Raw genomic sequence first — 14,426 nt, forward strand, 5'->3', positions numbered from 1 at the left:
GATTTACTAGGGAATTTCTTAATCCTGTCACGTTCAGTTTTAACTACGAATGGGCAATTTTAGCACCCATGGCCTGCACAAGTACATAGTGACCAGGGGCTCATCCCCATAGGGATGAGGACTTTAGTCATACCACTAGGCAAATCACCAAGACCAGCAAAAGTATTAGTGGAGAATGCAGCAAGTCTAGAATGGATAGCAGAAGAAAAAGATGACAATACCAGTTATAGCCTCAAGGCTATTTATAGCAGTAAGGACAAATAGCAGCTCGTCCCTCTAACCCTCTTTTGTAAGATTTTCACCCAGAAATTGAGTAGCATCAATGTGAAGAATCTGTGATACCATGGAATGAACTTAATAGTTCTGCTCCATCAGAGCCCCTCAGATCCCTTTTTATACTTTTCACACATCCCAGTTGTGTGTTTTCAACAGCCAGCACCTGCAGTTCTTTTTCAGAGAACTGCCTTTGGGCTACTTAAAATATTTTGCCCATCGGGGCAGAGCCACAGAACCAAAGGCTGTGCAGTATGGGAACATGAAAGCCCATCTTCCTTGCTTCAAGTTGGAACAGGCCCAGAGACCCTGCTGGATCAAGATAAAGTCTACTCTCTGTGGGACTTTTCGCTAAGATCACACCCCTGGGTGGCTTCCTCTCCTTCCCTGTCCTAGTTCCTCACTCTGGTCTGTCCTATAAGCACCTTCTTAACAAGTCATTTATACAAGTGTAGTAACTTAGAGTCTTCTAGGAAACCCAAACTTCATACAATCTGACTGTGATGTGTTTAAAAGTATTATTGGGGCGCCTGGGTGGCGCAGTCGGTTAAGCGTCCGACTTCAGCCAGGTCACGATCTCGCGGTCCGTGGGTTCGAGCCCCGCGTCAGGATCTGGGCTGATGGCTCAGAGCCTGGAGCCTGTTTCCGATTCTGTGTCTCCCTCTCTCTCTGCCCCTCCCCCGTTCATGCTCTCTCTCTGTCCCAAAAATAAATAAACGTTGAAAATAAAAGTATTATTAGCCCAAAACAAAGATCAGAAATTTAGGGCTCACTACATAGAATTCTAAGTAGAAAAAGTGAGATGTCCCACAAGTATGGTGAATATGGTGAACTGACATGCAACAGTGCATTAAAACCACCTTTTGATGTATCTGTCCTGTAAAAGCCAAAAAACAAAAAAACTACATTTCCTAGTTAGTGTTCAGGATGGGAATTAAGATAAATTACATTGTGTGAGATCTGAAAAGTGGAAGTAAGGCAGAGGTAATGTGTTCTGCTCCTTGTGATGACAAACATCATTTTAGAGGCATCTGGTTTTTCTGTAGAGATTTCTAATCTTGGCAATGGCAGCATGGTCCCAGAGGTGATAGCTTCCAATGCAGCTATTAGCTTCAGCAACAGCCAGGGGCATCTTTGGTGACCTGATCCGGGGCATAGATCTTAAAATCATTCTGAAAGCTTAACCTAAAGCCTATCTTTTCAGCTTTCCTAACGATTCCGTAAGTCTGTTAATACTCTGAAGGCAAATACCTTTGTGTATATAAACTAGCTGAAATGAATTTTGTTCCCTACAACTAGACACTGAATACACAAATTTTGTTACTAGAAATGTGGTACTACCCTAACAAACCTAAAATATATAGCACTAGCTACAGTTGGAAGGTGGAGGGTCAGGACACAGATATTACAGACTGGAAAGCTGGTGAGTACTACGGCTGCATCTCAGCAAAATGTTCATAAAACTGTTACTGTAATGTCTTGCGTATCAAACCTATAACTCTAAGTGAAAAGACTGAGACGATAAGAATACTGGTCTGTGTTTCAGCATGGTCCTATTCAAGACAGGTTAAACTGGGCAAGGGGCTAGCCAGCTTACAATCAGGGATGAAAAGGAATATAGCCCTCTGTGCCAATGGCCTAGAATTGAAATCGTCTAGTAATTTGAGACCATATGGAACCAAAAAAATCCAATTGTGTTTGATTGTCAAACTGAGGCAATGACAGAAGGTTAACTAAGGAAATAAATTTATGAAAAAAACAACTTGATGTTACTATTAGGGGAAACTGGGTGAAGGGTATACAGGAACATTCTATATTGCTTTTGCAACTTTTCTGTAAATCTAAAATTATTTCAAAACTTAAAAAAATTTTTTTTAATGTTTTATTTATTTTTGAGAGAGAAAGAGAGTAAGTTGAGCAGGGCAGGGACAAAGACAGAGAGGGAGACACAGAATCCGAAGCAGGCTCCAGGCTCTGAGTTGTCAGCACAGAGCCAGACACGGGGCTCGAACCCACGAACTGTGACATCATGACCTGAGCCAAAGTCGGACACTTAACCGACTAAGCCACCCAGGTGCCCCTTCACTTTTTTTTTTTTTTTTAATGTTTATTTATTTTTGAGAGAGGGAGAGAGAGGCAGGACAGGGGCAGAGAGAGGGAGACACAGAATCTGAACCAGGCAGGCTCCAGGTTCTGAGCTGTCAGCACAGAGCCCGACGCGGGGCTTGACCCCCATGAACCACGAGATCATGACCTGAGCCAAAGTCGAATGCTTAACTGACTGAGCCACCCAGGCACCCCACAACTCCTGATTTCAGCTCAGGTCATGATCTCATGGTTCATGGATTTGAGTCCCACACTGGACTCTGTGCTGCTGATGTGAGCCTATTTGGGATTCTCTCTCTGTCCCTCCCTTCCTTGAGGATGCTCTCTCTAATAAACATTAAAAAACAACAACACCAAAACCAAACAACAAAAATATTGGCCCAAATTCTTTCTCAAGTCTATAAAATCCTTCTTATTCTATATTTAAATAAACTTTTGGACTTCTAAAACTCCTAGATTTCTGGACACTTCTACACTTGATCTTCACCAAAAGGCTGAAAAGCAACGATTTCTGGATACTTCTAACTCCCAGAACTTTTATCAGCATGAAGCAGGCTACAAAAGCTGCACAGCCCCAAGAAAGAACACAGTCTTCAAAACCCATTTCAGCTATGGCCTTGAAAGATAAAAGACAAAGGAAATCTATTAGGGGGCAAAATCAGGAGTCAAATGAGTATAATGAGGGAGTTTCTCCCAAAGGACAGAACACAGCCTGCTTGCTACATGGGCTAAACTGCCTTCACTGTCTTCATACCTTCAGCCTACCAAGATTTTATTGCTGCTGTAGAGCAGTGACTCCTTCAGTTTCCTATTCTTGTCTTTTCTAAATAGAAATTTTTATTGTGGTTATAACTATGCCAGCAATGTTGATAATACTTGTATAGACTTGGGAGTGGGGAATACAGGTTAACTTGCCTTTTACTTTTTTAGGTATCAGACCATGAGGCACATGGTCCAAGGCACACTTAGACATTATGGAGAGAAATGCACATCACCCAGAGATCCTGGGCTCTGAACTGGATACAATGACTAAATGTATGTGAAGAATGATGAATAGGTATATTTCTATGGCTAGAGAGGTAAACTACAGCAGACTATTAACTGTCCCCAAATAATCATTGTATACTTCTGCCATAATAGTATAATTTGGGCTAGGCTAAGCATATTTCCCAGAGTTCCTCATAATTTGGTATAACCATATGACCAAATTCCGGCCAATGTGCACAGAAGTGGTGTGTGCAATTTCCGGCCTAAAGGAAAGCAGTATGCCCTCCCTTTGTTCCTTTCTCCATTCCCACCAACAAGCATGCAGACATGAGAGTGGAGGCTGAAGCATCTATCTTGGTTCACAAAAAGAAAGCTATTTATTAAGAATTGTAGACCGACAAAACAGAAGGAAGCTGAGTCTATGGTGATTGTAGTTTCAGATGCCACACCAGTCCTATATCACCTACCCAGTTTTCCATCTGTTATAGCAACAGAACAAAGACCCCAATAAATATATAAAGTTTCTTTAGCTTTTTCTCAACTCTCTTCTGCTGACCCTTGACCTTGAGTATCAGTTAATTGATTATCAACTGATTTCTGTCAAGGTATTAATTGGCCATTTGTAATGATGTGGACGGAGCTAGATACTATTACGCTAAGCAAAATAAGTCAGTCAAAGAAAGACAAATACCATATAATTTTACTTGTATGTGGAATTTAAGAAACAAAACAAATGATCTAGGGGGAAAAAAAAGAAAACAAAAAACAAACATTAAAAAAAAATTTTTTTTTAATGTTTATTTTTGAGACAGAGACAGAGTGTGAGTGGGGGAGGGGCAGAGAGAGAGAGAGACACAGAATCTGAAGAGGCTCCAGGCTCTGAGCCGTCAGCACAGAGCCCGACGCAGGGCTCGAACTCACAAACTGCAAGATCATGACCTGAGCCAAAGTCGGACACTTAACCAACTGAGCCACCCAGGCGCCCATAAAAAACAAACTCTTAACTATAGAGAACAAACTGATGGTTACCAGAGGAGAGGTAGGTGGATGGATTAACCAGGTGATAGGGATTAAGGAGTGCACTTGTGATAAGCGCCGGGTGTTGTATTGCTAAATTGTACACCTGAAACTGACATTACACTGTATGTTAACTGGCTGGAATTTAAATAAAAACTTTAAAAAAAGGCACTAATTGAAGTATTTCATAATTGTGTAATAACTATTCTCCCCCAAACAACAAAAAATAAACAAAAACCCTCCATGATGAGGAAGAGACTGTGAGCTGGTGACTGTCCTGTTGCAGGTCTCTTTTGTTGAAGCCAGAAAATACCTCTAAAAAACTGAAGCTCCTTGCCTAGACCCTATGTCAGGTTCACATCCTTTTACTCCCAGGCTAACTTTTCACATGAATAGGATAAAAAAAAAAAAAAAAATCACAGATAAACGGAAGGAAAGAATTCACACCAAAAAAAGCAGCCAACAAGAAACATCTGTTTAGAGTTCTTCAATCCTATTCTTCCTCTAAGTATTGCAGATAATAAAAAAGGCTAGGATGGGAGAAGGGCAATGATCAAAGCAACAGCAATGGCCAAATACTCTCTCTATGGAGTCTATAATCTACTGTCACTAAAATACTTTAAATTCTGTTCTATCTTTAGAATTCTCATAAACTGAACACCTCTCCCCCAATCTTCCTTAGTGACCGTAATTACCAATATATAAGAAACACTGATCTAGTGCCTTAAGTGTTCTTTAAGCAACTTACGATGATGAATCATTTTCCTTAGGGTAATCTTCATTCAACTCTGAGCCAGATGATAGCATTCTTTTCCTCTTTTCAGTCCTGTAGAGGACAAAGAAAAAAAGTTATTTAAAAAAGTCATAATTCATACCATTAAGAAGTATAAACCAACATATTCAAGGACAGGAACTATGACTACTACTGCTTAATTCTCTAAACCACATTTTAATTAATATACTGTACATCTGCATGCTCAGTATGTGTCACTGATGTAAATCATAAAAAGCCAACACTAATTACCTACTAAAATATATGCTCTATATGTTCTTTTTCTAACATATTTTACTCACTGGACAATCTCTTTTTTCTCAAAGTCCCTGTCTTTCTAAAAGGCCTAAAAGACATTTATAAACAGGCACAGCTAATGACTAAGAAAAAAAGTCTTTCATACCGATTTTCTAATGACCCTGATCTAAGAGGTGTTGATGTAGATGTCAAAGAGGGAATTGTTCGGGTGACAGCTATTCCACTTCCTGCTGCAGTCTTAATTGATCCTCTACCTGGATTACCAAGAACTTTTCGAAATGGAATATCATCTTTAGTTTCCAAACTTCCTCTTTTTGAAGGTGTCTGTAGGAATAAAGTTTAACATAGCTAAGTATTCGAATTAATTGGCATGCTTTTAGATCATATTCTCACATGGAAAACTTTTTAAATTTTTTTAAAGTTTATTTCTTTTGGGGGGGGGAGGGGGAGTGTCGCACAAGTGGCGGAGGAGCAGAGAAAGAGAGAGACAGAATCTGAAGCAGGCTCCAGGCTCTGAGTGGTCAGCACAGAGCCCTATGTGGGGCTTGAACTTACAAAACGTGAGATCATGACCTGAGCTGAAGTCAAACGCTTAACCGATGAGCCACCCAGGCACCCCTCATATGGAAAATTTTTATGAAAATAATTCACAACTAGAAACCCATCTCCAGATAGTCTAGCCTAATTGGCTTGGAGTGAGGCGCATTCACCAGTAGGCTTTTTTGAAGCACTCTAGCTGATTCTAATGTGGAGTCTGCATCAGAAATTGAACTTGACACTCATTTTCTTCTAGCACTCCCATCAACTTAAAATTTCCGCACTATAACTGGAGGCAGAAAGGAATTTGCTTTGAATACCGGACTTAAAAAAAAAAAGACTCAGGTACATAAGATGTGATTCTAGTGATTAGCATGAAAATAAATCTTCAGAGAAAAACATTCAATGATTATGATCATGTGACATAAGTATGAGAAAAAGAAGCAATGATGATATTTCATTGCCATAACTTAAATACCAAGTCACATATGCCTCATATGACTTTTGAGGGGTTCTAGTCTGGAGGAATCAATGAAACAAATACATCATGATGGGGAGAATGAGAGTGAGACAGAGTCCACTGGCAGAAGATCACTCGAAGAGTCTACCCTAAAAATATAGCAAGAACATTCAAAGTGAATACAATAATTTAAACATCTTAGTTGGGAAGTAGTGCTTTTGGCTGGCATTCTGCCAGATAAGTTTTACAACTAGATTAAAAGCAATGTAATTTCTCTATGGAAGAAATTTCTAATTTTTTTCTTTCTACAGAATTACATACAGTCTTAGGATAGGAAAGAAAAAAATCTCTGAGATCATCTGAATGAACAATTTTAAAAAGTTAGAATTTATTTTCAAATGGGTGATATATTCTTAAGACTCAAAAATCAAAATACTAATATAAAAGCCATACACTAAGAAGTCTCATTATCATCCACTGCCATCCATCCAGTTCTTCCACTTGCCATTCTCTTATCCTCTATAAGTATTCTTCTTTATGTAAATGCAAACCAACTTCATTCTTTTTGTTACACAAATGGTAGTATACTATACAGTATACATATGTATACTGTTTTGCATTTTTTAACCCTTTTGACCATGATCTCGACTTAGAAATATTTTACATCATAAACTATTATACATACATAAAATGACAATAGAAATTTCAGAAATCAATACTTATCCTTACTATGTATAATACTTCCTCTATTATTTTCTATTTTGTTCCTTTTTTATTTAATGCTAGTTATGACCCATAAAATTGATTTTACAATCCCACTGACAGGAATCATTACTTGTGAGAGTATAAACATTTGTTTCTGCTACATATGTTAACATTTACATATTTAAGTATTCTAACAGTTTAAATTTCTATCTATACGTGAATCTCCAAATAATTATGCTAAATGAAAAAGACAAAAAATATATACACTGATTCCACTTATATAAAACTCTAGAAAATGCAAACTAATCTACAGTGACAAAAAACAAACCAGTTGTGGTTTAGGGGATAGATGCCAGAGAGAAATCAGGAAGGAAGGATTACCAAGAGGGATGAGGAAACTCTTAAGGGTTATGGCTTCACTTGGTTGATTATGGTGATGATTTTATAGGTATATACCTAAGTCAAAACGTGTCAAATTGTACACCTCAAATATGTGCATTTATAGCATGTAAATCATATTTCAATTAAAATGTAAAGAAAAAAAACCACCCATAACCTATTAAAAAAACAAAAATAAAATCTCACTGCTTAGTCCAGCAAATGGACTAAGTAATCACCTCTCCCAGCCAAACAGAACTCATCAATTTACTTACAGAATAGTTCAAAGCTTTTCTTTATGTCTGGTTTCCATTTATGAGATAAATTTTAAAAGACATAGGACTCCTAAGTTGTAATAGTACACAGCAAGACTCATGGCTATCTGAATGTTTATGAAAGAAAAACTACTTAAAAAGTAAATAGAGAACCTCAACAAAGCAGGTTGGTATCATATAGTATAGGGGAAAAGTTCATAATGCAGAACAGACTCAAAGGACGTCACAGAAGTAATAGCAACAAATATTTATAGGATTGTTAGTATATGGTACCATGAGCTAAGCACTTTTACAGGACTATCTCACAGCAACCCTTAAAATATTACTTCTGTCTCAATTTTACCAATGGAGAGTAAGGTTCAGGATACTCAAGGAACTTCTCCAATGACCCAGGACTAGTAAGCAGCAGCACCAAATCTCAAACCTACATCTAATACCAAAGCTATGTTTGTAAAAACTACTCTTTGGGACACCTGGGTGGCTCAACTGGTTGAGTGTCCAATTCTTGATCTCAGCTCAGGTCTTGGTCTCAAGGTCGTGAGTTTGAGCCCTACATTGGGCTCTACGCTGGACCCAGCCTACTTAAAAAAAATACATATATATTAAAAAAAAAATACACTTTACTGTGGTTCATGATGGCTATGAGACACAGAGCATAGGTCACAGTGGGTTCAGTAAAACTACATGTAAGAAGGGGAATTTGTGATAAATTATGGAAAAAACTTGCATAATAATAGTTGATTTTAACTTTTTTTAAAAGCTAGAAAAGTCAAATGAACATACCTGATTGTCTGAGTAAGAAAGCTGCCTGTTGGTTTCCTTCTGTGAGGTCCTGCTGCCCAGAATAGCTCCAAAACTACCAGACCCCTGAGGTTTCATGGCTGGTGGGGGAAAAATAAATGAGTAAATCCCAAGTCATTTACTTTAATAAAGAGATTTACCATTATTACAGAATACTGAAGGGAAAAAAAAAAAAAACAGAAGAAACATTAAAAAATCAAAGTGCTGGGGTGCCTGGGTGGGTTCAGCCTCTGACTCTTGATTTCAGCTCAGGTCATGATCTCACGAGTTTGTGGGTTTGAGCCCCAATACAGGTTCTGCCCACTGAGAGTGTGGGGCCTACTTGGGATTTTCTCTGTCTCTCCCCCTCTCTCTCTGCCCCTTCAGCATACTTTTTCTCTCTCTCTCAAATAAACTTAAAAAAAAAATCAAAGAGCTTATCAACCGATTCTTTCTGAAAATATATCTGCTATATATAGTAATTGAAATTCCAAGCTAGAGTCTCAAGCAAAAAATGAAATAACATGCAAAAATCTGGGAAGATGTAATAGAAAAATAAATTTAAAAAAAATCTTTTTTAACGTTTATTTTTGAGAGAGAGAGAGAAAGACAGAGTGTGAGTGGGGGAAGGCAGAGAGAGAGGGAGACACAGAATCTGAAGCAGGCTCCCAGCTCTGAGCTGTCTGCATACAGCCTGACATGGGGCTTGAACTCACAAACCATGAGATCATGACCTGAGCGAAAGTTGGATATTTAACTGACTGAGCTACCCAGGTGCCCCCAAAAATAAAATTTTAAATGCAAAATCAAAGTGCTACAAAGTCTCCTCTATAAATATTTGGTAATTAACACTACAGAAAAATTAGTCACTATGTGTCAATGGCATGAACACTGACACTGGATGCTAAGGAAACATGTTAGAACCAGTGACAGATATACCTCCAATAACCTATATACTCTATTAAGTTCAGCAAGCAGCATAAATGGTTTCTATTCCAAAGAAATCAGTGCTAGCTTAAAATACATATGGTACTGGGGCACCTGGGTGGCTCAGCTGGTTAAGCATCTGACTTTGGCTCAGGTCACGATCTCACAGCTTGTGAGTTTGAGCCCTGCACTGGGCTCTGCCCTGGCAGTGTGGAGCCTGCTTGGGATTCTCTCTCTCTCTCTCTCCCTCTCTCTCTCTGCCCCTCCCCACTTGTGCTTGCTCTCTCTCAAAACAAACTTAAAAAAACAAAACAAAACATGTAAGGTACTGCAGAAGTGTGAATTTGTATATACTTTAGAAGTATTTTATACTTCAATTTCCCACAATCCTTTGAAATATTTTAACTTTTAAAAAATGCAAATACTGAGCATTCTTTCATGTATCTTCTTGCATGAATAAAATTGTTTTTGTAGAATAGGAATTCTAAGAACTTGTTAGAATAAGAATTGCTGGAATAAAGGATGTACAGTTTTTGTTTTGTTATTTTTTGTGAGAGGGAAAGAGAAAGAGAGGAAGAGAGAAGGAGGGAGAGAGAGGAAGAGAGGAAGAGAGAGGGAGAGAGAGGAAGAAAGGAAGAGAGGAAGAGAGGGAGAGAGGGAGGGAGGGAGGGAGGGAGGGAGGGAGAGAGAGAGAGAGAATCCCAAGCAGGCTCTTTCCTTAGCACAGAGCCCAACGTGGGGCTCGATCCCACAACCCTGGTATCATGACCTGAGCTGAAATCAAGAGTCGGACACTTAATGGGGTATTGGGTGGCTCAATCAGTTAAGTATCCGACTTCGGCTCAGGTCATAATCTCAGGGCTCATGGGTTTGAATCCCACACACGGCTCTGTGCTGACAGCTCAGAGCCTGGAGCCTGTTTCGGATTCTGTGTCTCTCTCTCCGCCCCTCCCTCGCTTGTACTCTGTCTCTCTGTCTCTCTCTCTCGCTCTCAAAAGTAAATAAACGTCAAAAAAATATATATTAAAAAACAAACAAAAAAAGAGTTGGACACGTAACCAACTGAGCTACCCAGGGGCCCCAGGGAAGTGGTTTTAAACTAAATTGGTATTACCAGTTATTCCTCCAAAAAATATCTCTAAGTTCCTACCAAATAAATGAAACTATCTTGTTCTCCTCATACTATTGCTGATGTGATACTAAGAACTTGAATTTAATTATTGGTGAAGTTGAGATTTTTTCATGTATTAGAGCCATCTGTTTATCTTCCTGAATTTCCTATATGCAGTTTCTACTACTCTACTGGATTGTCCTTCTCATACTGATGTGGAAAATAGGTCTTTGTTTATTAGCGACATTAACTCTGTCACTGTGGCTAATATTTTCGTTTTTTTTTTTTTTTTACTCTTGCCTCAGAGATCATTTAAGTTTTTTACAGTTCATTATTAATCTTTTCCTTTACTGATTCTGTTTTTATATCATAGTCAGAAAGGTCTTTTCCATCTAGATATTATGTTAAAATCCAGTGTTCCCCTTTAATAACACTTTTATCATTTTACTTTTTTATATTCAAATCCTTGATCAATGTAAAATCTATTTAGATGAATGAAGTGAGATAGGGAGCCAGCTTTATTCTTCTTAAATGGTTTGTTATCTCATTTATAGATAACACGTCTATCAAATTTAGTCTTTTTTCCACTGATCTGAATTGCCACACATTATATATTAAATGTGCTATACTTTTCAAAGTATCTTTACATTCATTATCCTACTCTAGTCTCTGTAAAGTACATATTACTTTTGGGCAGCAAAGGCAACTAAAGTCAAAAGATTAAAATAACTTGTCCAAGAGCAGCACAAGACATTTCAACTCCACAGCCTGCTCCTTTTGACCTAATTACTAAGTGTCTCTCTTATACCAGTCATACTTTCTATTTATGAGATTTTATTCTTTAAGACCTGAACTTAAGGTAATATAACCTTCATTTTAGAGATGAGAAACTGAAACTCAGTCGTTAAGTGACATATGGAAAACCACACAGGAAGTAAACAGAGGTAGGATTCAAACCCAAATCTGTTTAGGTCCAAAATTCACATTTCTCCACTATATCATGTTGTTCAGATTTAAATATGGGTTTCCAGAGAGTCTATTGTGCTTTCCATTCCAATTTATTTAGAGACATGCTTTTCTTACACGTGTCAACTTTTAAAACAGTGGGTCAATTAACATGATGGGTACAATGAAATAAAACAAAAACAGAAGGTATATAGACATAGTCCCTGACATATTCTAAAAATTTTAAACAGTATTCAATTCCTTGATTCTAAAATTCAACAGTTATTTAGTAAATTGACATAGCTCAGATTTGGTAACATGAACATATGAGTAGGTACTACATAGCAATCAATTTTTTATTTTTACAAGGAATATAGTGTATCAAATAGATATTAATTAAACACAAGCAAAGTAGCACTCCTACATCTTCACCTTCTAACATTTTTATGTGTCATATTTGAGTTAAAAAACCCCAAAATTTGTCAACTATAATATATTAGTAATGAAGTTTTGATGAGAATACAGCTAAACACTAATATAGTGGAAAACTCATTTTAAGCACTAGATTATTCCTTTAAAAATGTCTATAAATACATTTTTTAAATCAAAACATTTTAAATGAAAGGGATTAGGAAAGGGCAGGGGAACCTAATCATATTGTATGATTTTTGTATAGTACTTGCTATCTTCATAGCAAGAGTAAAACCTCAGAATAAGTCTCATGTAGAGAAACACAAATACCTAAGATTTAAATGACAAGGTAACTCTTCCCAATAGTTTCCCTCCTCCTTTGCTAGCCATAGTCTTTGGTAGAATCTTTAAGGTTTTCTACATATAGGATCATATCATCTGAGAACAGATATAATTTTCTTTTCTTTAAAAAAAAATTTTTTTTTTCTTTTAAAGTAAGCTCTACACCCAACATGGGGCTTGAACTCATGACCCAGAGATCAAGACTCATACACGCTACGGTCTGAGCCAGCCAGGCACCCCTACTTCTTCCTTTCTAATTTGCATGCATTTCATTTCTTTTTCTTGCCCAAGTTCTTTTGCTAGAACTTCTAGTATTATGTTGGGCAGAAGTGGTGAGAGAAGGCATCCTTGCCTTGTTCCTTATCTTAAAGGAAAACCTTTCAGTTTCTCACTGCTGAGTATGTGAATTGTGTGTTTTTCATACATGGCCTTTTAGGTTGAGGTAGTTTCTACTCTTAGTTTGTTGAGTGTTTTTGTCATGAAAGGGTTTTGAATTTTATCAAAGCCTTTTTCTGCATGGAGAAAATCATGTGTTTTTTTTTTCCTTCATTCACTCTTGGTGTATTACATTGATTTTTCATATCCCGAACCATCCTTGCATTCCAGAAATAAATCCCACTTGGTCATGGTATATAACCCTTTTATTGTACTGTAAAATTCAGTCTGGCAGTATTCTGCTGGGGATTTTTATATCAATATTCATCAGATATACTAGTATACCATCTAGTAATATTCTTTTATAATTGTTAAATGGAAAAACCCTGGGAAGATTTAGTGCTCACCTGTATGAAGTCTGTTTTGATGGACTGCATCTAGAAACAACCTCATTTCCTCTGCATCCTTACTTGGTACTTTGTCAATAGACAAGAAGCTATTATCTTGTAGAGTTAACATTAAGCGGCTTTGTTTCGCTCCACTTGGTCGAAGCACCACATTTTTAATGTTATGACTTAGCTAACCAACACAAAAGGAAAATTACATTATTAAAAATGCACAATAAAGTAAAATAAATTGTATAAGGAGCACTTTACTTCATACTTTCTAAGTTACATTTCTTAAGTCTTTCCCATATTAATTTTAGGGTTTTTTCCCACCAACTGAAAAGAGTTCCCATTTCTTGATACGCTTAAAGATTTCACTTTCAGGAGAGGCAAACATCTACTATTAAAACTTATTTTACAAAGTAATCCTAGCATTTTTGATTTTATGACAGGGAATTGAATATTTTCACATATAGTTATAAAGCTATAAAAGCTAGTGAGTTAACAATTAACAGAGCCTAGGTGGATATACCAGCACTACTCTAGAAAGCCACATTATGTTAGAGGCTTTCTTTTTCTCTCTTCCTTTTCTTAAATAAAAGCTTATAAAATATCCGACAATTGGTTTAGGTAGCTGTAATGTAAAAGGATATATTAATCCAAACTATAATCTTCAAAAGAATTCCATCTCTCAAAAACATGGCAAAATAAAATTTACCAATTTGAGACGTCTTTTTTTTTCTTTCAAATATATATTTTAAGATTTTATTTTTAAGTAATCTCTACACCAATATGGGGCTCAAACTTACAATCCTAAGATCAAGAGTTGCATGCTCTACTACTGAACCAGCCAGACACCCCCATCTTTCTTTTCTAATTATCTAAGCAGGTTCATTTAACGTTCTTTCAATCATGAAGATCATGAGTACTCTGGAAATCCTCGTAGCTTACTTCTTCCACTCCCCAGAATGGTCCAGTAATTTGTCCTATAATTTTCCAGACTCTGGATATGTGCTATGAAGGGATAACATTTATTTTCTCTTGGCTGAAATTTTTCCAAGACTAAATTAATAAGTCTTCCAGTTTATTACCTAAGTAATTCTTGCCAAATAGGCATCCTTATTCTCTAATGTTCTCCCTCAGCAGGCACATACAAAGGTTTCAAAAGCTGCCTTTTGCTGAAGATATACCCTTTGAATAGCAGAAAAATGTAATAGTATTTCATAATTTTTTAAAACTAGAATTGATCTTTGTCAATTTTTACATAAGATTAAAAATATAGTTTTACCAGACTTCATTTATATTCAAATTTTAAATAATACACACACACACACACACAGATATATATATATATATATATATATATATATATATATATATA

At 36.9% G+C, this 14,426-nt stretch overlaps 1 protein-coding gene across 5 annotated transcripts in view; it reads right to left on the reverse strand.

Moving 5' to 3' along the window:
- USP37 (ubiquitin specific peptidase 37) overlaps positions 1–14,426 on the reverse strand; it is a 99,727-nt gene that overhangs the window by 72,306 nt on the left and 12,995 nt on the right. For all 5 annotated transcript variants that reach the window (XM_040476249.1, XM_040476247.1, XM_040476250.1 and 2 more), the window contains 4 exons: positions 13,067–13,238; positions 8,552–8,649; positions 5,559–5,737; positions 5,132–5,209 (listed from right to left, as the gene is read on the reverse strand). In XM_040476249.1, coding sequence (XP_040332183.1) covers positions 5,132–5,209; positions 5,559–5,737; positions 8,552–8,649; positions 13,067–13,238 — 527 coding nt within the window. The remainder of the gene's footprint in view (positions 1–5,131; positions 5,210–5,558; positions 5,738–8,551; positions 8,650–13,066; positions 13,239–14,426) is intronic.

This window comes from Herpailurus yagouaroundi, unplaced genomic scaffold (genome assembly GCF_014898765.1).
Source record: "Herpailurus yagouaroundi ecotype Mexico unplaced genomic scaffold, PumYag 140, whole genome shotgun sequence".
Classification (NCBI taxonomy): domain Eukaryota; kingdom Metazoa; phylum Chordata; class Mammalia; order Carnivora; family Felidae; genus Herpailurus; species Herpailurus yagouaroundi.